Source organism: Strigops habroptila, chromosome 9, assembly GCF_004027225.2.
Source record: "Strigops habroptila isolate Jane chromosome 9, bStrHab1.2.pri, whole genome shotgun sequence".
In the NCBI taxonomy this organism is placed as follows: Eukaryota; Metazoa; Chordata; class Aves; order Psittaciformes; family Psittacidae; genus Strigops; species Strigops habroptila.
Genome location: NC_044285.2, coordinates 13,973,080 through 13,999,946, shown reverse-complemented (window position 1 = coordinate 13,999,946; position 26,867 = coordinate 13,973,080). Strand labels below are relative to the sequence as shown.

The 26,867-nt window shown below is 40.7% G+C and overlaps 2 protein-coding genes across 12 annotated transcripts in view; one reads left to right on the top strand and one right to left on the bottom strand.

The window, feature by feature from the left end:
- Positions 1-26,867, top strand: part of CCPG1 (cell cycle progression 1) — a 75,473-nt gene that overhangs the window by 12,486 nt on the left and 36,120 nt on the right. For 3 of the 9 annotated variants that reach the window (XM_030498438.1, XM_030498433.1, XM_030498434.1), the window contains 5 exons: positions 4,454-4,708; positions 5,533-5,544; positions 7,392-7,513; positions 9,198-10,606; positions 12,627-15,970. In XM_030498438.1, the coding sequence (XP_030354298.1) occupies positions 4,454-4,708; positions 5,533-5,544; positions 7,392-7,513; positions 9,198-10,606; positions 12,627-12,807 (1,979 nt within the window). In that variant the 3' untranslated portion in view covers positions 12,808-15,970. Of the gene's footprint in view, positions 1-4,453; positions 4,709-5,532; positions 5,545-7,391; positions 7,514-9,197; positions 10,607-10,907; positions 11,081-12,626; positions 15,971-16,682; positions 16,885-26,867 lie in introns of those variants that run through there. The other 6 variants (XM_030498439.1, XM_030498436.1, XM_030498440.1 and 3 more) reach the window with 4 other exon arrangements.
- Positions 13,451-26,827, bottom strand: PIGB (phosphatidylinositol glycan anchor biosynthesis class B). Of its 3 annotated transcripts, XM_030498443.1 has the most exons (12): positions 26,697-26,827; positions 26,492-26,627; positions 26,215-26,317; positions 25,490-25,594; positions 25,175-25,305; positions 24,393-24,533; positions 23,944-23,995; positions 23,305-23,516; positions 21,978-22,042; positions 15,348-15,558; positions 14,440-14,620; positions 13,451-13,866 (listed from the first exon to the last, which is right to left on the bottom strand). In XM_030498443.1, exons 1-12 carry the CDS (start codon positions 26,812-26,814, stop codon positions 13,735-13,737), a joined length of 1,587 nt encoding a protein of 528 aa, XP_030354303.1. In that variant the 5' UTR covers positions 26,815-26,827; the 3' UTR covers positions 13,451-13,734. The 3 variants fall into 3 exon arrangements, with proteins under 3 accessions (XP_030354303.1, XP_030354302.1, XP_030354301.1); XM_030498442.1 differs by having other exon boundaries at positions 26,215-26,332; positions 26,492-26,827; XM_030498441.1 differs by having other exon boundaries at positions 21,978-22,060; positions 26,492-26,827.

Here is a 26,867-nt window from a genome sequence, read left to right as displayed (position 1 = left end):
TTGATCTTACAGTAGCGATATTCCGAACAGATGCTAAAAGCCAGTCCTTACTGAAGAATTTGGCTAAGCTGTCAGTGTTGTATTTGCTTCTTCTGAAAAATGTTAAACTTACACGTAGATTTGGAATGGGCATCAGTAAGCTTTGTAATACATTTTAATATGTGTGCTTGACTGTTTTAATTGAATGGTTCTTGTTGGATTCCAAATCTGTGTGACTGGCAAAAAGAATTCCTTCTAACTGAAGCTGATTTCAGCATGGTCTTTAGTGCTGTGCATTTGATTGACCATGTATTACAGAAAATGTCTGGAGTACTTTTGCATTTATTTTAAACACCAGAGTTTTAGCAGTCAAAATTTTCATGCCACTTTTTTGGTGATGGAAATCTTTGCCATTCACTTCTTGTTTTCTGTAGAGTTGGAAAAGGATGAGCTTCAGATTTTCCTCATATAGATACTAAAACGTTTACTTGCAAACCAGTTCCTGCTTAGGCTGTCTTCACCATGCAAACAGAAATGTTTTAATATTGCTTCATGGGTGAAGTTAACTAGAAGGAGCTCTCATATGCTGAAATAAACTGCATCTAGGCTTGAGTTGTGTCTGTGCAGAAATGTCAGAAAGACAAACTGATCACTGACTTTGTCACTTCATGTTGTTTCAAGTGTAGATGTGACACTGCAAAATCATAGCAGAAGCTAGAATTTTTGCACTGCTATTGTGGTCACACTTTGTTTCATTTATACTCCTTTTCATCCTGTGAATGTTAGAGTACAGCTTTGTACTGAATTCGTACAGCAGCTGTAAGGCAGTGTCATTCTTGCCTGAAAGTGTAATGCTGTTGACAACTTGCCAGTAAGTGCTTTTGAATGGCTCTAAGTGTCTTACAGCTTTTTCTCTTTGCTTTCTGATTGTCTGGGTTTTTTTTTTCCTCCTTTCCTATTCTTTGCTGTCCAGTGAATATCAAAAGAATTTTTCATTTGGCTAGAAGCAGCTTGTTTCTTAACCACTTTTGTTTTCCATATGTGTAAGCTTCTTTGGTTGTTGAAAAATCCCTAAAAAACCCAAATAATTGATGATAACATCTGTCTTATTAAGTATGTCCTGCATGATCTTTTATAATGTCTGACCTCTGCATTCTAGTAAATTCTAAATACCTCTCTTCCAGCTAATTTCAGAATGCTTGTCTTCATTGTCCAGGGTTGGGGAAGTATGCATCTGCTTCAACGACTGATTCTAAAATATTATCTTTTTCTGCCAAACTATAGAAATTCATTAAACAATCTGCATGTCGAGTAGTGGTTAAAGTGATTTGTCTTTATTGCAATGTCTGCTTGGTCAGTGTGGTTTGACTAACTGACTAAAATGGATTATTTTTGTAAGAGGGGAAGTTATCTTTCATTATCTGACATGTTGCTTGTCCATGGAGTCAGAAATCAGATGTGTACTCCAGATACTAATAGGTAATCTTTTCTGGGGCTGATGCAATCACTTCTATTAAGTTGGAATTTATTTTAAGTGAAGGATCTTAGTTGGTGTAATGCTTTTTACAGATGATGGCTAGCACTGCTTGGCATTCTTGTCTGTTCAGTGGTGTGTGCATGGCTTCGCTCAAACAAATGATTTTCAGTTGTGAAATGTTCGAGGACGGTAACTCTGTATTTATATTTCTACATTTGAGTGATGATCTCTGGTATGAGAATGAACAACCATATATCTAGAAGGGGCATTAGCATTGTGTAATTGCAGGCATCAAATTTAGCATCTGAGCAGGAGCACTTTGTCATGTGCTGGAGGCTTCATTGATCACACTGAATCTATTTTGGGCATGTGAATTAGGTACATGAACATAGATATTTGAAAGCTGCTTTTTCACCCTGCTACTGCTTCCCGTTGATACTTGCATTACACTTGAAAGTTATGCTTTCAAAGGAGAGAGATTAAATAATCATTACTTACATACTGGATTATACACATTTATTTACAGTACATGCAGCAAGCATTTGTACCACTAAACAACAAGCAATTACAGCTCTGTTATTATTTTCCCAGCTAGAATATATGGCTTTTGGGCCATAGGAATGTGATCATACATATGGTATCATAAACACCATTTTACAAAAAGAATATAAAAGATATTTTTTTTTTTGTGGTTAGAATTTGGGCTTATCTCAAATCTCGGCCAATTCAGTCTTCCAAAACATCAGTCAGGTAATGGAAGTGTTTTGGATTCAGACTGTTAGAATCCTATCGTAGAACCAACTAGGTTAGAAAAGACCTTGAAGATCATTGCATCCAACCTTTACCCCGAGACTGCCAAGTCCACCACTAAACCGTGTCACCAAGTGTCTCATCTCTACGTGGTTTTTGAACTCTTTAGGGACAGTGGTTCCACCATTTCCCTGAGCAGCCTGTTCCAATGCCTGATCACCCTCTTGGTGAAGAATTTGTTCCTAATATCCAGTCTAAATCTCCCCTGGTGCAGCTGGAGGCTGTTGCCTCTTGTTCCATCACTTATTACGTGGGAAAAGAGCCACATCCTTTCTCCATCCTCCTTTCAAATAGTTGTAGAGAGTGATAAGGTCTCCCCTGAGCTTTCTCTTCTCCAGACTAAACAACCCCAGGTCCCTCAGCTGTGCTTTGTAAGCCTTGTGCTTCAGACCCTTCACCAGCCTTGTTGTCCTTCTCTGGACCTGCTCCAGCACCTCAATATCTCTCTTGTAGTGAGGAGCCCGGAGCTGAACACAGGATTCAAGGCACAGCCTCAGCAGTGCAAAATACAGGGGGATGATCACTGCCCTGGCCCTGCTGGCCACACTATTGCTGATACAGGCCAGGATGCCATTGGCCTTTTTGGCTGCCTGGGCACAAGCTGGCTCATGTTCATCCTCTGTCAGTCAGCACCCCCAGGTCCTTTTCCATGAACAGCTTTCCAGCCATTCTTCCCCAAGCCTGTGTGGGGTTGGTATGACCCAAGTGCAGGACCCAGCACTTCCCCTTGTTGAACCTCATGCCATTGGCCAAAGCCCATTGATGGAGCCTGCCCAGATCCCTCTGCAGAGCCTTCCTACCCTCCAGCATATCAACACTCCCAATCAACTTGGTGTCATCTGTCATTACTGAGGTGCATTTGATTTCCTTGTCCAGATCGTCAGTGAATATATTAAACAACACTGGCCCTAACACAGAGCCCTGAGGGACACCACTGGCGACCAGTCGTCAACTAGATGTGACACCATTTAGCACCACTCTTTGGGCTCAGCCATCCAGCCAGTTTTTAACCCAGCAAAGAACACACCTATCCAGGCCATGAGCAGCCAGTTTCTCCAGAAGAATGCTGTAGGAGACAGTGTCAAATGCTTTACTGAAGTCCACATAGACAATGTCCACAGCCTTTCCCTCATTAACCAGGTGGGTCACCTTGTCATAGAAGGAGAACAAGTTGGTCCTGCCCTTCATGAACCTGTGCTGACTGGGCTTGATCCCCTGGTTTTCCTGCACGTGCTGTGTGATCTCATTTAGGATGACCTGCTCCATGACCTTCCCCAGCACTGAGGTCAGGCCAACAGGCCTGAAGTTTCTGGGGTCTTCCTTCCTGCCCTTTTTGTAGAGAGGTGTCACGTTGGCCAACCTCCACTCCTCTGGGACCTGCCCACTAGACCAGGACTGCTGATAAATGATGGAGAGTGGCTTGGTGAGCTCCCTCCTTAGGGAGGGACAGATACAGAACCACCTGAGTGGTTCCCTTCCTGTGCAGTAGTAGTTGAAATTGGCTTTTTTGAAAGGTGGGTAGAGATGTTTATAGGTAGCATATGGTAAATATTAAAAGTAAACAAATCTACATATTTAAATAAATGTGCAATGCAAACCTTTGGGTATTTATAATACCTGCATTAATGGAATTTTAATGGAATTTTGTCCGCAGCTGCATGTAGATCACAGAAGGAATTCTTTTGAGACAACATAATAAAACCATGTCTATAGCTTCTTAGGAGGCTTGCTTTTAGCAAGCCTTTATGTTGCTCTTTCATTATTAAATACTTCACTCTCAATATCTGTAAGAAAAGGAAAACAGAATTCTTAATCTTTCTACTTCACAAGAATTTGCAGAGACAGTGTATGAGGCAGGATTGTATGAAAGAAACATTTTCTAATGAGTGAACGGTATGCGAATGGTATGAGAACAGTATGAGAAAGTACCGTACAGTTCTTTGCTCATGATTTCTTGATTCTCTATCTTTTCCTTTGAAAAAATGAATCTTTAACTTTGGACATCAAGCATTCCTTGCATAATATCTAGCATAAAATAGTACATTGACAATTTTTATTTTGTTTTATTAATGTTCTCTAAGATAAATGCCAGATAGATGTTGCATAAATATGGATTTTGGTACTCAAATTGATTTTTTTAAAGCAGCAATTAATGCATTTTAAAGAACGTTTTGTGCTGGTTTTCAGTTTTCTCATCTCAGGCTAGCAATGATGAATCAAGTAGTGATGAAACGAGCGATCAGTCCAGCCCCACAGTACGAAAACGTCGGGCTAAGAAGAGGCCGATCCCCAGCTCCGAGGCTGAGGGGGGGTCACCTGCTGAACCGGAGTCTGAGCCTCCCGGAGAAGAGCAGCACAAACGCCAGTTCAGTAGTGGCCTTAACAGATGCATCATACTGGCTTTGGTGATTGCAATCAGCATGGGCTTTGGACACTTCTATGGTGAGTTTATAGAAAAAAAAATACACAGAATTATCATTTTATGTAAAAAATACCATTTTATTGTGTTCTCTGCTAACAATCTAAACCTAAAAAAGAGAAAAAGCAACTGCTAATGTATGGATAATATAGGGAGGCTCTTCAGCAATGCAATTGTATTTAATATACACTAATTCAAAATTAAATAAAATAATTTTGGTTCCCTTCCAGATGGCAGTTCCTTACTGTTCTCATGCTGCAGTCTGTACCCTTCATTTTACACATTCTTTCTTTTGAAATACATTTGTGATAGTGCTTACCATTCCTAACAGCATTCAGAGAATTATTTCAGGCTGCTGTCCCATATATATTAATTGGTAAATGTACCATAAAAAGCAAGGCATATTTTTTACGAGAGTCCATAGTGTCACTATTTTTCTCTCTCTATTGGAGAAAAATATGCTGTAGTTGTCTTTGCAATTCCAGAGTGGTTTAAGGAATGCAGGAGAGAAGCAATTTTTCTGTGTTCAGTGCCTGAAGTTAAGCATTACACAGATTGTTACTACATTTAACAAAACAGCAGAACTCAGTCCAGACCTAAATCTATGTAGTGGAATCCTGATCTTCTAAGATGCATGTGTAATGATAAAAATGATAGAGAGCATTTATTTTCAACAGTAATTTTTTCTAAGTAGATTTAGTTTTATATGAAAAAAGTCCTAAGACTTGTGATTCAATTTGAAACAGAGAATATGATTCTAACTGGATTTGATTTTGACTGGGTTCTAAATTTTGACATTTATTTTGAGATTTATACTAATTTTCACTTGGCACTTTTTTTTTCTTAGGTAAACCTGAAGGTAAGTCATGAAAGATGTATTGTGGATGCCGTGTTTGCATTCAGATTTACTTTATAAATAGTGTGTATGTGTACACATGCATCCATGTATGTGTGCACACTTATATTAAAAAAATAAATAAATCAAGTCTTAGGAATTACTAGTATATGCAGGATTATAGGAATGACTAATCCAGTCATGTAAAATACTTTCTATGTAGCAGCTGCAGCTAGTAGCCGATGTAAACACTGATGTCTGTTGACATGCTAGAAGCAGAGGTAAACGGAAAAGCTAAAGTTAGGAAGCTTTTGCCAGAAGAATGTCTCCCTATGGACAATAAGATACTTATTTTTCTTCTTTAACCAGGATCTGAGAAAGGGAACATTGCTGTAGTGCTAGGGATTTGGATAGATTACTTACAGAACCCGAAGGGTACTGTGACTTGGAGTACCAGCTGGAAACACAAACCAATTACTGAGGGATGGTACATCATTACATGCATTTTCAGTGTCTTTGCTACTCTTTCTGTGTTGCTTAATGTCATTTTTGCTTACTGTATCTACCAATTATGATTATTGATAAGGAGAGAAACAGAGTTTCCAGTGTTTTTCTGTAATTCAGGCTCCTCTTAACATTTACACTAAATGATTTTTCAGATGCAGTCTTTAGGTTCTTAGGATCAATGGAATTCTTCAAAAGTATCTCTAAAATATAAATATTAAAACCAAATTTACTGCCAGTATACTCAAATTCACTTACACAAGGATCTGTGCTTATAAAGTTTAATAGGACTCTGTAAACTTAAAAACAAGCAGTGCTGCAAAAACATTGCTTTCCCTTAGCTGAGCTGAGGTTCAACTGGTTTAATAGAGCACTGTCTGGTTTTAAGTTCATACTTGACAATACATTAAACAGAAATCGAGAGCACAAAAAATTCCTCAGTGTAATAGTAATTATAGAATTTTTTCTGTTTAATAATACACCCCCTGCCTGTAAATACAGAAATAGAACTCTGCATATGCTGCATTGGTTTTGAAAGAAATACCTAAAACTTGCTGTTGCCATCTGCTGTAGAGTCAATTCAAGAGAATCTTTAAAGCAAAGAAATAAAAACTACATTGGTGTTAGGATTTACAGAATATGTGTGTAGGTAGGAAAGTACCAGTGAAGAAGTTTTACTTGATGGAAAAAACTGGTGGCTAGTACAATGAAAATATCTTTTCAGAAAAAGTGTGTCTCAGCCTCTGTCTGACAATTGAAAAGTAAGATACTTATTTACTCGTTAGCCTTCACTCATGGTAAGAATGACAAGATAGGGCCTGCAAATACTTCCTGCCTTGTGAGCAGTGTGTAATAATTGTGTTTCTGCATGGAAGTTTAAATACTGTGCTGATATCCTCTCATTCATGTAACTTAACAGTAAATGTTGAAGTTCTGAAGTGAATAATGCATGGACTAATGGTCTCCCTTTTATCCTGGTTGGCTTGCATGTTACTAAAAAATGACAGAAAAGTTGCATGTATCCTTTCCTGCATAACTTCTATTGTGTTGTATCTAACTTATTTCTGTGTAGCATTCCAAAATTCCTTCATTTGCTGTCATCAAATAAAAGACAGTGTAATAGTGAATTTTTTGGGTTTGGGAGATTGTTTATCTCTGGAAGAAACAGAATCAATATGTAACAATCTGGTTTTATAGTCTTCATTTTGTTGCAGCTAAACAGTTGCTAGTAAGTACTGGGCAGAAATTGCAAAGTAAGAATGCTCTTGAATTTGCAGAGAAAATGAAGATGACGTTTGGGTTCAGCGGTTCCTCTTAACTGCTTAATGCAAGTCAGACTATCAAAAGCAAGTTTTTTATCTTTGTAGGTACAATACAGATCCAGAAACGTCAGCAGCTGGTGACAAAGACACGTGAATTAAAAGATATGAAAGAGGATCTTTACCAGTGCCAACAAGAGCAAGGAGATAAAGTGTATCATAAAGCAGGGGTAGGTATGAGTTTAGCTGAAAGCTACTGGGTTATTCTGTTATGTCTGTAACTTACACTACGTGAAATTAATTTGTCACACAAATCCACTACATATTTTTCTATAGCAAGTTTGTTCTGACAATGTAATTTTTCTTTCCCCTGAATTCTTGACAAAAATTTTTTATTTTGATCAAATTTGTTGTTGGAATATGTTTAAACATACTGGGTTTTACGTGTGTAGTCTGGGAGCTATCCAGACACAGTGATTGTCTCTTTTCCTATGACATAGTGCCAGGTTGTAATTAATGAAGACAGCTGAAGTAGAACAGACTGGTAAAAACCTATTATAGGTTTATAATTTGCTTTTCAAATTGTCAATGGTTATTATTTTTTTAAATACTTGACCTATACTCTTTTAGTTTTTTACTATTAGATTACCCAGAGAGATGATTAGGGAGTGCTTTGTGTGTGTGTATGTGTGTGTGGTTTGAGTGTTTTTTCATTTATGCTGTTGATAGCAGCATCTATATATAATTCAATATGTTTAGTTCTAGAGTTTGTCAAGGATGTCAAGAGTCTGGGGAGAGATCCTTTTGAGTTAGGATATCGTTACATGAACACGTATCTTCAACAACAAATTTGATTCAAAATGAGTTCCTGAATTTCTGTCCCAACTGCTCAATGCCCTTGCTTCTGCTAACATATTTTGTTGTGTAATCTGTAAACCCAGTTTGCTGAACATAAATCAACATAAATCAAACAGGCACGTTTTCATATCCTTTTGGGATATTACAGTTCATGTACCCAGTTTACTATCCTTTACCTAGTTAAATCAATACAAGCGAGGGATGATGACCTCTGGTTGGAAGGGGAAGCCTCTCACGTGGTCTTTGTTGCCAAGAAAGTGTTTGTGTGTATATCCGAGATAAACAAGCTAGCTCTATTTTTGCATCTTGCTGCAACATGTGTCACTGCATCCAAAATGACAAGTTAACTCTGCCTGGGCTACCTTGGTGTCGTGGTTTAAGCCCAGCCAGTAACTCAGCACCACGCAGCCGTTTGGTCACATCCCCACCCCTTCCCCATCTGGGTGGGGTGGGGGAGGAGAATCAAAAGAATGTAAACCCCACAGGTTGAGATAAGAACAGTCCAGTAACTTAAGTATAATACAAAACTACTATTACTACTACTACTGATAAGGGAAATAACAAGGGGAGGGAATATAGAACTAAAAGGGGAAAGGAAAAACAAACAATAAACACAAGTGGTGCACAATACAATTGCTCACCACCCGCCAACCGATACCCAGCCTGACCTGAGCAGCGATCTGCCCTTCTGGGTGACTCCCCCCAGTTTATATACTGGGCATGACGTGCTGTGGTATGGAATACCTCTTTGGCCAGTTTGGGTCAGGTGTCCTGTCTCTGCTTCCTTCTGGCTTCTTGTGCCCCTCCTCACTGGCAGAGGATGAGAGACTGAAAAGTCCTTGATCAGAGTGTTACTATAAGCAGTAACTAAAACACTGGTGTGTTATCAGCATTATTCTTAGACTAAAGCCAAAACACAGCACTGTATCAGCTACTAGGAAGGAGAAAAATAACTGTTACAGATGAAACCAGGACACTTGGTCTTTCATCTTTCTACCTGAAATTGTAACAATTCTAACTGTAGTATTCTTGCTTGTTTCTTTTTGCTTGTATTAGTCACTCAAGGGAGATTTTGCCACGTGTTTGACCTCGACTGAGGTGGAGAAGAAATCCTTTGAATCTCAAAAAAAAAGTCTTGCTGCAGAAAATCAGCACTTAAGAGAATCTCTAGAGAAGGAAGAAAAAGCTTTGGCCTCACTTCAGGAAGAATTAAGAAAGCTAAGACAACAAATTAGAAACTTAGAAGATAAAGGTACTAGCACTGAGTCTATTGTAATGGAAAATCAGAAACTAAGGGAACATTTGGAAGAGGAAAAGCAAAGAAACCACAACTTTCTTAGGCAAAAGGAAACACTCTTTGCAGAGGCACAGATGTTAAGGAGAGAACTGGACAAAGAACGTCATGTTACGGAAGCGCTAAAAAAAGAACTGGAACAGTTAAGTTCTCGTCAGACACCTGACAATGCTAATGAAGATGATGATACATTAAGAGAAAATCAAGAAATAGAATCTCTGCGAGGAAGACTAGTAGAACTAGAAAAAAAGCTAAACTTTGAGCAGCAACGCTCTGACTTATGGGAGAAGCTGTATGTTGAAGCAAAAGATCAAACTGAAAAACAAGAAATGTATGAAAAGGGACAAAAGAAAGGTGCTAAAGGGCAAAGTAAGACTAAAAAGAAATCAAAGGACTCATTTTTTGGTTCAGTTAAGGAAACTTTTGATGCTATGAAAAATTCCACAAAAGAGTTTGTAAGACACCATAAAGAAAAGATTAAGCAGGCTAAAGAAGCAGTGAAAGAAAACCTGAAAAAATTCTCTGATTCTGTAAAGTCTACATTCAGACACTTCAAAGATACCACAAAAAACATCTTTGATGAAAAGGAGAAGAAGTCAAATGATAGAAGATACGAGGCAAACAAGAAGGCTCGAACTTTTTATCGAGAACATAACTCTTATGAGAGTCCAAAGCACATGCATTACAGGGGACCTAACGTGGCAAAAGAGTTCAAAGATGGAAGAAAACATCAGTTTACAACGTTTGAAAAAGATACAGATTCACAGAAATGTCTCAATGATCCTTTGTGTAATAGAAAACATCAGTTTGGCCTAAAAGGCTGCTCTGGTATTTTTGAATGTGCTCATCAGGAATTCATTAGTCTCTTTAACAGAGTATCAGATCCTATCAGGGTGGATGAATTTAATCGACTAATGAAAAAGTATTTGCAACAGGTTGTACATAACTTTCATCACTGGAGAGAACTAGAAAATTTCATTGATAAGTTTTTTCATAATGGGGTATTTATACATGACCAGATGCTCTTCACTGATTTTGTTAATGATGTCAAGGATTACCTGGAAGATATGAAGGAATACCAAAATAATAATGAAAAGGTTTTTGAGGATTTGGACAAATACATCTACAGATACTACTTTCATTATGATAATTCACCCCAGTATGGACCCAGGTTTGTTTCCATGTTTCCTGAACTTGTTAATACAATGAATTAGTCTTTGCAAAGTCACCTAGTGTCTCTGTTCTAATAGGCAGTCTTGTAGCATGCATGTATCTAGCTTGTGTGTGTGTCTCTGGGCATACATACCTACACATGCTAGAAGACTTTCTGAAGGGCTCAGTGGAAATACTAGATTGTGTCGTATTAAGTGGATCTGTAGTACCTTATAAATTTTGCGTGTGGGATGTTAGTTTGGGGGCACTACAGATTCAGTGTACATGACACAAACTAGTATTTATATCGAGTTCTTCAGAAAACCTTGTAACTGTAAGTGGGATTACTTTAGATTGAACAGCTATGGTTGCTTGTCTGATGGATTGAGTAACTAGCTCAGAAGCAGCATTAACTAGGACTTCCTTGTTGTCCTGCATTGAATGAGAAGGTTTTTGGATATGTTTGAGTAGTCTCAAAGTCCCATTTTGGCAGGTATTTTCTTTGCTGGCTTTTGAGGAATTTCGCTACTCTGTTATAGCTTAGTGTAATACTGAGTTAGTCTGTATGCTCAGACAGAGCTACTCAAATGATAGGATTTAGTTCAGATCCTGACCCTACCTAAATTTTGTTCAGACTTGCTTACAAACGTCCTTGCCATGAACTGGTTCCTGCATTACTTTGCTGTATTTAATAGTATTCTCAGGGCTTCTACAGAGCAGTTGTGGTATGCTGCCTGGCCCAGTGGAGCTAGATGTGGTGGACTCTTTCTACTGCATAGACTTAGGTGAAAGAAAATAAAGCAAGCAGCCTTAATATATTGTGTGGAACTTGCTCTTTCTGGAACACTTCTGTATGTTTTACGTGGCTTTTAATATCATTGCTATTACAAAATTGGATATATAGTCTCTTGTGCTACTGTTTCTTCTGATCAGGTAAGATCAGGTAACAAATGTATAATACACAAGAAGTTATCCTTGTAGACATAATAGAACTTTTCCCTGTGCTGGCATTCAGTGCAAAGCATATTTAGTATTTAGATCAAGGTGCAGTTCTTGATTCAGGTTTCTCTTCTGGACTTACTACTTCATGTGTTTATTGCAGCATAAACTGAATATTTAACCACTTTGGGATTACCAAGTGTATGTCAGGTAGTACTTTCTCTTGTTAAAAGTTCAACCATGAGGATGATACTCCTATTATCAGCTACCAAGTAGCCTTTTTAATATATAGTTTTGGCAAACATATGATGTAAGTTTTGATTTATTTACAGTTCAAATACTTCTATTTTATCATTAAAATGAACTTTGGTTTTAATTAAATACTTAATTTTTAAGCATTTTAATTCAGTTTGCAGAAAAAAACAGAACTTCAGATTCATTTCCTGATGATAGTATTATACAGATGTTTGTATGATACTGAGGATGAAAATAGTCTTAATTTAGCTTAGCAGAAGGCTAGAGATGCTGGTCACATGATAACAGCATGTAGTATAATTGCACTGTTTACTTCAAAAACTGCCAACAAAATGAGCATCAGTATTTTGTCAGTGCCCCCTCTCTCTGTATAAATGTAGTTATTGTACATGAAAACCTCAGAAGTGCCCACGGTTACACAAAGCCTGCTTTCCTGAGGGTTTGTGAAGTTCTTCATGATTTTTATGGAGAAGAGTATAATAGAGCAACTGAAAAACAGATGGAGACCTCACTCAAGCGTCACAGAAGGGATAATCAAACAGCTTTTTACCTGGCTTTATTCTAAAAAGAACTTTGGGCAAGCAGCTGCAGAGCATTTTTATTTCTAGAAAGGATTTCTTTTAAATGTACCACTGTATTGGTGATTTCAACAAATACCACCACCCCACTCCCCCCCCCCGCTTTGTTTACAAGAGAAAGGACTACTTTCATACTAATTTTAGGGGGGGGTTCAGTCATACTCAGCATGTTAAAAGCTGTTCTTGACAATGTAATTGTGTTTCAAAATGCTTTTAGAGAGATGCTTTCTGTAAGAGTGGTAATAAGCTTTTGTTTACTCCTTGCAGTCGACCTAAAAGGCCTTCTTATACACAAACTGAAAATTCCAGACATGAGAAACAAGCTCAGAAGTACCACCACCGTAATAAAAGAGAAGGTAAATGGCAAAAACATGGTCGCACTAATGGAAGACACATGGCAAATCTTGAAATTGAATTGGGGCAATTACCCTTTGATCCCAAATACTGAGTAATTTATGGTAAAAATAAAATTAGAATTCACATTCTCTCCAGAAACTAATTGTTGTTCAACAAAGCAGCAAGATGTAAGTTCTTTTCTCTAAATAATTTGATTTTTACAAATTTTTGTTAAAAGGTAGAGGTCAAGCTTTCTAATTTGCATATTCTGTACTGTTGCTTTAACTGTTCTTTGGAAGTGATAGTTGGGTGCCAGCAGTATTGTTACAGAAGTTAGGCATGCAGTGACTTGTGTGTGAAAAATATGCTTAATTGCATTCCATTAGCGTAGTTCAAGCTTGAGTCATGCATAATGTACCAATAATTAACGCCAACGTTTGATATACTAACTTCATCTCATCCTTCAAAAAATAGGTCTTCATTATGGCTACATTATGGTAATGTATTTGTTAGTGTTTTGTAATCTTACACTTGCTTCTTGTCTTTGGGGGGGGCGTTGTTCAAGAGCCTGTTGAATTGTGAAGAATTTGCTATGCTGCATCCTAATCAGCTTGCTGATTTAAGCACTTGAAATGTCTTGCATATCTGCATATTGTAGAAGAAAAATAAAGAGACATTGTGGATAGAAGTGTTTATTTATAAAACAAACATAGCATAGCTGTACAGTTCTATAAAAATGGTCCAGTCTTGTCTGATTTTTTTATTGTTTAAGTAGTCATACGGTAACTTTGGTCTTCCTAATGTTTTCCAGTGTTGTAATGTAGGTCCCCAGCCCCACTCTGCCACACTACACTGAAGTTGCCTTCAGGAACACGTTTATGTGTTTCCAGACAGGCAGTGGCTGCCTGATCAGACTTCCCCATTTGACTTACCCGGTTTCAGACTCACTATGCTCTCCTTTCTGCAGTACAAGATCTTCTAAGCATAGTCCTGCTACACAAAACTGATCTCATTAGGTCTTAAGGCTAGAAACAGATCTTCAGGTATGATTCACTTCAGTGTTTTTCCTGTAGATGTAGATGTGGCTTCCAACTCGTCCTTGAGGAATGTGAGTGTGAAAGACAGTGGCTGTTTTCTCATAGCCCCTTAAAGCTAGAAATGATGATATTTCCTGTAAATGAATATACATTGGTTTCCACAGTCAGAAAGTGCAGTTGGAAGCATCAGAATAGTGTTCCAGACTCTTCTGAAATTATTAATTCAACTGTCCTGTGGACGTTCTATCCTTCATTCTAGGAAAGACTGCTAAAAAAAGAGGTACCTATCCTGACTGATCCTATCCAGCATGGAAATTCAGACACTGTTGTTTGAGTACATGGACTTCATAAAAGAACTGAGGGGAAAAGGTAGTCTAACTGCAGGCATTTTTGCTTGTCATTGTTGCTTACTTAAAAGTGCACAGTTCTGGAAACACACTGCACATTTCATTTAATATGGCTTAAGAAGAATTCCATAAAACAATACTTTTTGGCATCTAGACTTAGCACAGAGGAGATTGTATACACGAATGCGATGTATATGGATTGCTGGAACGGTATCTACATTATGGACTAGAGGGTTCAGTTTTAGTTTAAGCTGTTGTAAAAAGTTGTGGACAACAATTTCCAAAAATCTTAACTCCCCCCTAATTTATTTTTTGTCTTGACCTTAAAACTAGTTTGTTTGATCTTGCCAGTTACCATACCTGTTCTAGCACACTGAAGAAGATCAAGTGACTGGGTAGTAACGTATCATTGTAAAACTCCTTATTAAGCCAACCAAGTGGATTAGAGTAAAACACGTCTGCTTCATCAATATAGCTCTCATTTCCAGTTAGGTCTGGGGGACACTGAAGGAATCTCATTTTTAGAGGACAGTGAACATGACTAGGGAGAAAAACAAAACAAACACTTCAGGATAAACTGACCAATATCCAAGATTTGAAATGCCTCGTCACTTAAAGATACCTCAGTTAAAGCCAAAATCAAATAATTAGTTTTTTTTACCCCAGAGTCCCATTTTCTTCCCTCTGTACTTCATATGAAAGCAAAAGTAGAACAAGTGGATCCACCTCCAAACTGTTGTTACTATGTTATTATAAGTTCACAGAAAACAGATTTATCTTAATAAAAATACCATTTGTGCAACATCAGTTTCTTGAAAAGGTACTTTTCCATATGAACTTCACTGTTTATATCTGCTTTAACATTTTGTTTACTTGCCAAGATCTATTACAAACTTTTAGGAATAATGACCTTGGTCATTGCCTGTTGTAATTACATTACTCTCTAGCAGCAGAAGTAAAGGTAAAATTAACAGATTGATTGTAACAATTACTCTTTAGCTTTGCTACAAATAAATGAAGCAGTATGACTTGCTTGCAGAAGTCATAAGACTTAATGTATATCCTCATACAAAGCTATTTTACCAAAACTGAATAAAGCTTAGATGCTGAATTTTATTCTGTGGTATAAGCATTTGGCCTATTTCCCCTATTCATTCTGTATTAGCTCTATCCTTCTCAATTTATTAAGCTTAGGAAAAAAAAACCCCACCTTAATTTCTGCTTAAGTGTTTGATTTTAGTATAGTACACTGTTAACTATTTTAATACCTGTAGAATGGAGTAGAGTGGCATGGCATCATGAAGAAGACATAAGCTTGGGACTGGTAAGAGTTATTACAGAGTTGCTGTATGTGACTCATAACATCAAGAGAGCCTCGCTGGTGAATCAAACCTGCATACAGGGCTGGGACTAAGTTTGATAAAAGCAGGAAACTTGCTGCAGATTTCTTCCATGCTTTCAAGTGTTTCAAAGAATATCCTGTAGAAAGATTTGAATAGGTTTTAGAAAGAAACAAATACTAACAGTTCCACACAATATTATTGAAAGTACTATAACTTACTAGAAAACCATTACTTGGTTGATAACAATACCTTGCTTTGAGGTAATTTAATAGCGTTCTTGGTCTTTGCTCTTTGAATGGAAATTCAAAGGTTAGACTTTGCCCTTATTCACTATTGGATTTAACAGTGTAAATGTTAAGCCCATACCTGTCTTTTGAAGTACAGAAGTATGATTTCAAAGCCAGTGCTTTGTCTCTTTAGAGCTTAAATTTCTTGTGGGGAAAAACAGTCCATTCAGTAGTTTGGATGAATGATGTGTGTTGACTTATTGATGTGTTCTGATTCACGCATGTCTAAGTAGAGCCAGAATAAATGGCAACGACATGTGCTTTGGTATGGCTGTGGTGTTCTTCCTTTCCAACATGCTGAAAGCTACAGCATTTCCTTATTGTTACTTGTTTTTAGGCTACTATCCTTGGAAAAGCTTACTCCTCTATCTTCTCCCATCTCCCATCCCTGCCCTTTCCTCCCCACTTTTCTTGATGGAGCCAATAACAGGAAGAGACATTTCTTCTGGTGGGATATAGCTGTATAAACCTGTTTCTCACAACCATAACTTAGATGGATCTGGCACAGAAGGCCGCTTCATGTTGCAGCCAGTCTGGAAACACTCTTTAAGTCATGTGCTTGTCAGTATTAGGAGATAAAAATATTTTATGCAGCCTAGCCCTGTGACCACCTTTACTGAATCACAGAAACAAGTTAGAATAGGCCTGTTTCAGAAGGCAGTAACAAGTAAGTTAAGTTAGTCTTCAGCTGGTCTGTTCTGACAAATTGCAGATCTTTATCTCAGATGAAAACAAAGTCCCCTAATTAGTCTGTGGTTTAAGCTCCGGTGGAAATATTCTATTATAGGCTTTTTTTTTTTATTACTTTTGTGAAACACTCTTAAGTTTATCTTTAATTGTGCTTGGAAAAGACTTGGAGGTTCATGTGGGATTTTTTTCTGCTTTTATTTATAATGTTTTGAGCAGTTTAAAGACCAATTTGTAACCACTGAGTTACCAGAAATAACTTCAGTCATCTTTTTCTTTACCACAGGATCCAAACGTGATTAATTAGCTCTTGAGAAATTGTGCAGGTTACCTCAGTCCCTTATAGACATTAAAGTTAACAAACAGTAGTGGTCTGATTGGAATTTTTCTGCGTGTGAGGTAGAACTGGTTCATCTTAAATCTGCTCTTGAACTAAGCCAAGACATATTACATACCTGATCTCATCAGAGAGCAGAATTATTGAAATAAGATTTCAATAATTTCACCTCGAATTGCCGAGGTGAGTATCTCCAGAGAGGACGCCTTTAACACCGGAGCGGGGGGAAGCACAGCGTCCCGGAGCCTCAGTTCGGAGCGGCAAGAGCGACCGAGGGAGCCTCAAGTCCTCGACAGGACTTGCCCAGGAGCCGGCAGCTCAGCTGACGCGAGCAGCTGACTCACAGGGGGCGGTGCCAGGAGTGACGGCACCAGCCCTCAGTGGGTAAAACCCATCCCAGGGAGCGCGAGCGACCAGGAGCGCGGCGAACAGGGCGTGGCACGGCAGTTCGCGCGGCGAGTTCGCGCAGGCAGAGCGAGCGGGCAGCGAGCGGGATGGTGAGCACTCGCCTCAGGAGCAGGGCCCGCTCTGGGAGCTCTGCCCCGGCGGTGGCCAGCGTAGGCACCCAGACAGAGCCGATGAGAGGGGAGGCTGCGGCGCAGACCTCGGAGTGTAGAAAGTGCCTCGACTGGTCTCGTGAGGCGGGGGTGCACGATGGACAGGGCTGCACTCGGTGCGCTCTGGTGGAGGTCCTCCTGCAGCAGGTGGCTGAGCTGCGGGAGGCTGTTGGAGAGCTAAAAGATGCCAGGGAAGCTGAGAGGAAGCTGGGCTGCTTGCTCCAGGCCCAAACTGCGCAGGGGCTGCAAACGTCCAGCATTGCTCGTATAGGAAAGAAGGAAGGCAGCAACCCAGGAAGCTGGGAATTAGTCACGAGAAAAACGAACAAAAAAAGGAGGAAGAGGACAATTAACGACAAGGGGCTTCCTCCTAAATCTGATGTCCCCACCCAGAACTGCTTCGCGGTTCTGCAGGAGGCTAATGAGAAAGCACCCACCACACCTAATGAGCACCCTGCTGATGCACCAGTAAAGAGGATCGCTACTGGTGCCTCCAGGAAAAAGAGGAGGGTCATAGTAGTAGGGGACTCTACTTTGAAAGGCACAGAGGCGCTCATCTGCCGGCCTGATCCAGTCTCGAGGGAGGTGTGTTGCCTGCCGGGGGCTCGGATCAGGGATGTTGCTGAGAGGCTGCCTGCTCTAGTAAGTCCTGCTGACTATTACCCCCTTCTAGTGGTCCATGTGGGTGCTAGAGATATAGACAGCAGTTGCCTGGAGGACATTAAGAAGGACTACAGAGCCCTGGGAGAGGTGGTTAGGGGCTCTGGAGCTCAGATAGTTTTTTCATCGATTCTCCAGGGCAAAGGGGAGGACCTTAAAAAAGCTAGGCGTGTCTGGCAGGTTAATAAATGGTTAGAAAGCTGGTGCCATAGTCAGGGGTTTGGCTATTTAGAACATGGGGCTCCATTTGGGAGGCCAGATCTACTGGAGGCTGGTGGAGCTGGTCTGACAAAGAAGGGGAAGAGCTGTTTTGGTAGGAGGCTTGCCAGGCTGGTCAGGAAAGCTTTAAACTAGATGTGTTGGGGGAGGGGAGCATTGATCCATCCCAACATTCCTGGTCAGTTGCCAGCACCTATAATAAGTGCTTGGAGCAATGCAGAGATGTTCCAGCTGCCCCAGCCATTGAGTCGGCTTCATTTGGAGCTCGGCTAAGGTGCCTCTATACAAACGCCCGTAGTATGGGGAACAAGCAAGAGGAATTAGAGATGTGTGCAAGGCTACGGGAATATGATGTCATTGGTATCACAGAAACATGGTGGGATGGCTCCTATGACTGGAATGTCGGAATGGAAGGTTACAGGCTGTTTAGAAAAGACAGGCCAGGCAGACGGGGAGGGGGCGTTGCTATCTATGTCAGTGATAGGCTAGAGAGTATGGAACTCTGTCTGGGGACGGGTGATGAGGTAACAGAGTGTTTGTGGGTCAGGATCAAAGGGAAAACAGCAACAGGGGACATTACGGTGGGGATCTGTTACAGGCCGCCTGATCAAGAGGACTCTGTGGATGAAGCGCTCTACAGACAGATAGGAGCAGCCTCACGCTCGCAGGCCCTGGTCCTCATGGGGGACTTCAACCATCCTGACATCTGTTGGAGGGACGGTACGGCCCGGCACAAGCAATCCAGGAGGTTCCTCGATTGTGTGGAAGACAACTTCCTCTTTCAAGCAGTAGAGGAGCCGACGAGGAGAGGTGCCATGCTGGACCTCGTGCTCACCAACAGGGAGGGACTGGTTGGAAATGTAACGCTCCAGGGCAGCCTTGGCTCTAGTGATCACGAGATGGTTGAGTTTGAGATCCTCAGGACGGTGAGAAGAGCGTGCAGCAAGCTCACTGCCCTGGACTTCAAGAAAGCAGACTTTGGCCTCTTCAGGAACCTCCTTAGTAAGGTTTCATGGGATACAGTCCTAGAGGGCAGGGGGGCCCAAGACTGCTGGTCGATATTCAAGGATCACCTGCTACGTGCTCAAGAGTGTTGCATCCCGACTAGAAGAAAGTGCAGCAGGAGGGCCAGGAGACCTCCATGGATGGACAAGGAGCTGCTGAGGAAACTTAGAGGGAAAAAAGAAGCTTATAGAAGGTGGAAGCAAGGACAGGCGGCCTGGGAAGAATACAGGAGCATTGCCCGAGAAGCTAGGGACCAGGTTAGGAAAGCTAAGGCCCAGCTAGAATTAAGTTTGGCAAGGGATGTAAAAGATAACAGGAAAGGATTCTATAGATACTTAGCAAATAAAAGACAGGCTAGGGACAATGTAGGCCCTCTCCAGAAGCTATCAGGAGAACTGGCTACCATGGATTTGGAGAAGGCTGAGGTTCTTAATGACTTCTTTGCCTCAGTCTTCACCAGCAAATGCTCTGACCACACAACCCAAGTCTTGGAAAGCAAATGCAGGGACTGTGAGAACGAAGACCTTAGGCCCACTGTAGGAGAGGATCAGGTTCGAGATCATCTTAAGAACCTGAACGTGCACAAGTCCATGGGACCTGATGAAATCCATCCACGGGTCCTGAAGGAGCTGGCGAATGAAGTTGCTAAGCCACTGTCCATCATATTCGAAAAATCCTGGCAGTAAGGTGAAGTTCCTGATGAGTGGAAGAAGGGTAATATAACCCCCATTTTCAAGAAGGGGAAGGTGGAAGACCCGGGGAACTACAGACCAGTCAGTCTCACCTCTGTGCCTGGCAAAATCTTGGAACAGTTTCTCCTGGAAAACATGCTAAGGCACATGAAAAACAACGAGGTGGTTGGTGACAGCCAACATGGCTTCACTAAGGGGAAATCCTGCCTGACCAATTTGGTGGCCTTCTATGATGGAGCCACGGAACTGATGGACAGCGGCAGAGCAGTTGATGTCATCTACCTGGACTTGTGCAAAGCATTTGACACTGTCTCACATGACATCCTTGTCTCTAAATTGGAGAGACATCAATTTGATAGATGGACCACTCGGTGGATAAAAAACTGGCTCGATGGCCGCACGCAAAGAGTTGTGGTAAATGGCTCGATGTCCAGTTGGAAACCTGTAACGAGTGGTGTCCCTCAGGGATCGGTGTTGGGACCGGTCCTGTTCAACATCTTTGTCGGTGACATGGACAGTGGGATTGAGTGCGCCCTCAGCAAGTTTGCCGATGACACCAAGCTGTGTGGTTCGGTTGATACGCTGGAGGGAAGGGATGCCATCCAGAGGGACCTTGACACGCTTGTGAGGTGGGCCGATGCCAACCTTATGAAGTTTAACCAAGCCAAGTGCAAGGTCCTACACCTGGGTCGGGGCAACCCCAGGCACTGCTACAGGCTGGGCAGAGAAGAGATTCAGAGCAGCCCTGCAGAAAAGGACTTGGGGGTGTTGGTTGACGAGAAGCTTAACATGAGCCGGCAGTGTGCGCTCGCAGCCCAGAAAGCCAACCGTATCCTGGGCTGCATCAAAAGAAGCGTGACCAGCAGGTCGAAGGAGGTGATCCTGCCCCTCTACTCTGCTCTTGTGAGACCCCACTTGGAGTACTGCGTACAGTTCTGGTGTCCTCAACATAAAAAGGACATGGAGCTGTTGGAGCGAGTCCAGAGGAGGGCCACAAGGATGATAAGAGGGCTGGAGCACCTCCCATATGAAGACAGGCTGAGAAAGTTGGGGCTGTTCAGCCTGGAGAAGAGAAGGCTGCGTGGTGACCTCATAGCAGCCTTCCAGTATCTGAAGGGGGTCTACAAGGATGCTGGGGAGGGACTCTTCCTTAGGGACTGTAGTGGTAGGACAAGGGGTAATGGGTTCAAACTTAAACAGAGGAAGTTTAGATTAGATATAAGGAAGAAGTTCTTTACAGTGAGGGTGGTGAAGCACTGGAATGGGTTGCCCAGGGAGGTTGTGGATGCTCCATCCCTGGCGGTGTTCAAGGCCAGGTTGGACAGAGCCTTGAGCCACATGGTTTAGGGCAAGGTGTCCCTGCCCATGGCAGGGGGGTTGGAACTAGATGATCTTAAGGTCCTTTCCAACCCTTACGATTCTATGATTCTATGATTCTATGAAGATTTACTTTTGTTTAGACTAGCCAAACAGATTAAAGAAAACTACAGATTTCACTGGTTCATCTGTTTTGAACTTGTATTTAAACTAAAGCTATACAGCTTTATGTTTCAGAAGTTTAATCTTTCTTTTGTAACTTTTCAGCATACTAAGACTTTACATCTTTACTTTTCCTATAAATACACTACTGTAGTTAATACCTAGTTTTGTTAAATATAAAATACTTCCTCGCACCATCTACTAACACACCTGGATCTATAAATGATAACTTTAAGTTTTGAATACTTTTTTTTTTTTTTTTTTTTTTTTTTTAAATCAATGCTCAAAGGCATTTGTCAGGCATATTGGAGAGAACTGGGTGGAAAAATACTACAAAGGAGACAAGGAACTAAATTCACTGTGAGGGTGGCATTGCTAAGAAGTTAGAAGTCACTGAGGCAATTTTTTGTATTTTTTTGCAGGAAGTACTTTTATCCATGCTAAGGAATCTTCATGTGTGCTTCAGTCACTCTGTTCCTAATTTTTTTTCCCCTTTCTTTTCCTAGCTCTAAGATAAGGTTGGGCTAGTTTTAAGAATCCTTTGTCAAATACCTACATTGACTATTAACAGTCTCTCTTTAGGTAAAAATTATATACAGGGAAGGTTGCAAGACATTTGCAACGATGCTTACCACAAAAAACCATGCAAAATGGCAGTACTGGGTAGATGAACCTGAATTCTTTGTGGCTCAGCATGCTGTAATAAAACATAACAGTACAGTGAGAAAGTTACATGCGTCAGTTCTGTTGACAAAATGTGTTTTTTAGAGCATGGAGAGCTGGAGAGAAAGCACCTGCATGTACTAAAAAGCTTTTGGCATTGCAGCAGTTGAGAGTAAAAATCCAAATTGTCACTTTTTAAGAACATAGTGAGTACATTAAATTATAATTATTTTGTTACTTTAAACCAAGCACTAATAAAACTACCTGGCTACTACTCTAGCAATTAAGTGGTCTGAATCTATGACTGCGAGATGTAACTTAGCTAGTACTTCACCAATTTGCTTTCTGTAACAAAACACAATAAAAAGTGTGGATGAGGAGCTAAGATTCAAGTACACATTTGTATCTAACAAAGAAACATTCACTTCTGCTAATACATCTTTACACAATTTCCCAAGCCAATTAGGAGATATTTTTGGGGATTACTGCAAGACTTATGTCAGGTAACCAAACAGGTTCTTATAAGACTGAGGGAGTAAAAAAGGCCTAAACCCAATAGAGCTACACCCAGTTCTGAGTCAGACAGTAAGAAGAGATGGCATTTGTGGCCTTTCTACTGTTTTGCTATATTCTGCTAATATGTAATCTAATATCATTTATCACTTTGCATTACTTGGTATTTGTTAATTTGCTGTATCTTTTCTTGTCTCAGTGTCTCTCATTTAATATACATTTAATTCAGATGCTTAGAAACAGTTTACCTTTTCTTCTACTTCTCACCTTAAAATGAGACATACAGTCAGTCCTATAATAAATTTTAGCAGCTGTGTGTACACTTGTGAATAGAGTAAGTTTTAGAGGCCTAAGAACCTCTCATCTTACTGGGGATGTAATAAGGAAACAAATGGAATGGTATTTTTGTTAACAGGCATCTAGCAAATAGAGTTTTCTAACTAGTTCTATTGTTGCTTAAACACCTGTTAACTGATTGAGTGTTGGTTAGGTTTGTTAGGGGTTTTTTTTTCCCATTTTCCATTGAATTTCATGCTGAATTACTTGATTCTGTAAGGGTCTAATCAATTCTAAAAATGCATGCTTGGTAGCGATACAAGAAGTAGTATTACATAAAATTCTAGACTCTATTGAATAATTGGCTGCATTTCCTGGAGTGTTTGGATAGTTCAAAGTTTTCTATCACTTAACCTGAATACTTTGCTTTTTTTGTTGTAGAGATGACATTGGCTTTGAAAAGAACACAACCAGTGAAAAATAGTAGTTAGACTTAGGAGAAATTACCTGTACACCAACACTGTCCAAATCACTGCCATTAGAAAGATGCGATACCTTTTTGGTGCCAGCACACAGCCATGAATAAAGAAAGGCAGATGGGTACCCAAGATGACTGGTAGTCCCTGAGTGAAGTACCAGTGCCAAGGATGAGATCCATAAAATGTTCCAAAATCTTGCAGCACGTTGAATTTCAAGAAGTTCAGCTGAACCAGCACCCACTGGGAGACGTGGGGGAAGGGGAGAAGTTAAATACAAATCCAGAATGAAAACCAACAGCTAAATTGAATTACACAGTCATCACTGGCCTTAAATGATACAGTGTTTTCATTCATACTTGTTATTTTCTACTAGGACTTGTCACAGATTTCCTACATTTAGCAATTAAACACAGGCGTGTTTATGTTTTGTATTTTGTTGATAACTATTGATTTATTGAGAGCTCAGCACACTGATTTTAAGTAACAGTCCATCATTTAAAATAACTAACTAGTCAGTGTTTAAGGGGGTTTATGGCTTAGAATGTATTTAGAGATGATAGGCCAAATATTCACAGACATAACAACTTAGAGAAGTCTGAAACATCTACCAGTGTTAAAATGCTAAAACCCAGCCTTCTCCTTATAAGTCAAATTTAAAACAACTTACCTCACCAAAAAACACACGGTCAATTATTAAAGAGGTTCCTATTGTGACCAATCTGCAAAAATGGAAAGTTGGTTGCACTGATATTGGCTGGATTGCTTTTCTATCAGATTCTACTCTTTTCCAAATAGCTGTCAAAATTCCGATTCCTCGTCTTTTTTGAGATTATCCATACTTGTGGCCATTGGCCATCACCTGGTATCTGTGGCACAATCCCATATTAAGCTGGAATGGTGTTCATGGCTTGCCCTCATGAAATCTGTCATAGCACTGTTTTGCAACATATACATTAATTGAAAGGAAGTGTGCCCCTTCTTTCAACTTTTGCAAAGGATCCTGGTTTTTTCCTTGTTTTTTACATCAGCTTTTTGGGTTGTCTGCCTTTGCGGTAGTAAAGTTAATCTTAAAATACAGCTGTGCACAGTCATAGTTTAAATTCAGAAAGAACTTACCCTACTGGAATGCAGCTGTGTAGGACAAGGTCAGCTTTCCTCTGTTCTTGCAAAAAATGACTGAAGACCAAAGGTATCCATGGGATAACGGCAGTGGGACGAATAACAACTGCAAGTGCTATCAAAGCTAAATATTTGCAGCTAGAATGAGGAAACATAAGAAAAACATACTTTTATTAAAGGATTTGGTCAATTTTTTTGCAGATGGTGATATCTCAAGAATTTAAATACCATCATGTCTCTGACCAGTTTTTCATGCTGCAGATAACTCTGATTCTCTGAGTGCAAATACTCTTGTATCTTGCAAATGTAAGAAAAAAAGATACTTTTCCTTGGAAGACTGCCAGCTACATAAGTAAGTGTTTTATTTGCAGTGGATTTGCTAACTAGAAGCACATACTTGCTTTGAAATAGATAGCTGGTAAGGAAAGTAATTACCATGAATTCACCTATATTGGAACCCAAACAAGCTCTTGTTATCTTTTCCCGCGTTGCCACAAATTCCAGTCCTTTAAAGTCCAGTTTAAAGTTTCCCACAGAGTGGTAATTTGCACAAGGGAACTGTAGAATAGTAATTTTAAATACCAGCTCTTTCATGGCTTCAATTTAGAGGAAATACCACAACTGCTCTTCCCCCCATGATCTAGAGCTCTTGCTACAGAAATGAGTTGATTTTGGTTGCCTTATATTTTAAGATAAAAGTTAGCATTTTAAACAGTATCAGTAGATTGGTGTTATCCCGAGCCAAAAATTACCAGTACTGTTAGTATAAAGCTTCTCACCTGCTCCCCATCTTTGAACCTTTTATTGGATAGTAATAAAGTGCAAAAATGGTAAGAAGAGTTTCCATGGTGTTTGTTAGAGTTCTGGTGCAGGAATACCATGTAAACCAGGAACACAGCTGGCAGAAGTACTGCAAATAATGATGAACAAAATTATGCACAGGGAGAAAGGTTAAACTCTGCAGTTTTAAATGAAGGTGATAATTCTTGTTCTAGAGATAATGATAAATGGCTTACTATCATTTTGCTGTTTTTTACACTGCAGCAAACAGTGTTTACTGACATGCATAAATGTTTTTAAAAGCCCAGACTCACCACCCACTTTGCTGTTTCTGCATTTTCAAGGTGTCGCACTAACGAGTAAAGCTTCACATCAGCAAAAGCTGCCAGCACTGCCTGTGCAAGTCTAGGGACCCAGATCTGTGTAAGCAGAGAGAAAATTTCACTTGCAACAAACCTGTTCACTTCCAAGTTTGAAGAGAGGACTACTGAATTAGTGAGTGACTGTTCAGACATGAAAATAGTGAATCAGTGAATATTCACTATAGCTTTTTACCCTTTTTTTTAATAGTAAGGTCCTTTGGTAAGACTAGTATTTCTGCTAAAACAAAGATACAGTTCAACTGAAAGTGTTCAGAATTTCAAAGTACAATTTTTTTGCCGTTTATCTCTAATGTAATCAAAAGGGGCTGTTCTTAGTGAGCTTGGTACAAATACGTGTTATTAAACACTTCAGAAAACTGAACCACTGAGTAATTACGATGCAGTGACAAACGGTATCAGTATGAAATTCAGGGAGAGTGATAGAGGCCAAGAATAATCCTCTGCAGTCACAGGCATCACTGCTGTGATGGGAGATCTATGACAGCAGTGTGCACCCGTGTGAAACGCTTCAGTGAGGTCTCTGTGCTCAGACACCTCTAAGTGCCAGAGTCAAGGCTTTCCATTTTAGCTGGGCAGTGATAAACGTACACTGAATTTTAAATGCAATGCTTTTAAATTTAATTTTAGTTTCAGATGCATTTTTTTATTATACTCACCAGCAGCTGAACATCATCCTTAGCCAGCAGCTGCAAAGCTTTGTAGATGCCTGCAAAGATCAGTGGGTACGAATAGCTCCTTAAGCCATGTGCCCATTCCCAAGTGAGGTGGCCATAATTATTAATGTTAAGGATAGACACGAACAACTATAGCTTCATCCGAGCAGCGTTATTCTCAGACCTGCCCGAGTGGAGCCATTTAGCCCTGTGCCCAAGAGCTGCGGGGTTTTGTTTCACCACGTTGCTCCGCGGAGGAGCGGGGCGCGGCGAAGGATATTTGAAGACCATGCGATGCGCCACCTCCAACGCCTGCCAGTACTCGTCCGGAACGAAGCTGGTCTGCACAAGGAAGCAGTTGAGCGACCGCAGCGCCACCGCGAGCGCCAGCAGCGGCGCCGGCCCGCCCGCAGCGCCTGCCAGAGGGAAAGCTGTCAGTGACGGGTCCCGCCGGGGCCGCCGCTCCCCCGCCCCGCCGCGCTTACCGGCGCCTGGCTGCCCGGCGGCTGCGCCGGGGTCTCCGTACAGCACTGACCGCCGCTTGCGGAGCCGCACCACTTCCTTCCGCCGCGCCCGGGCCAGCAGCCCGCCGGCAGCCTCCATCCGCGGGGCGGGGCTGCGGCAGCGCCGCCAGCACTTCCTTCCGGTCACTCTAG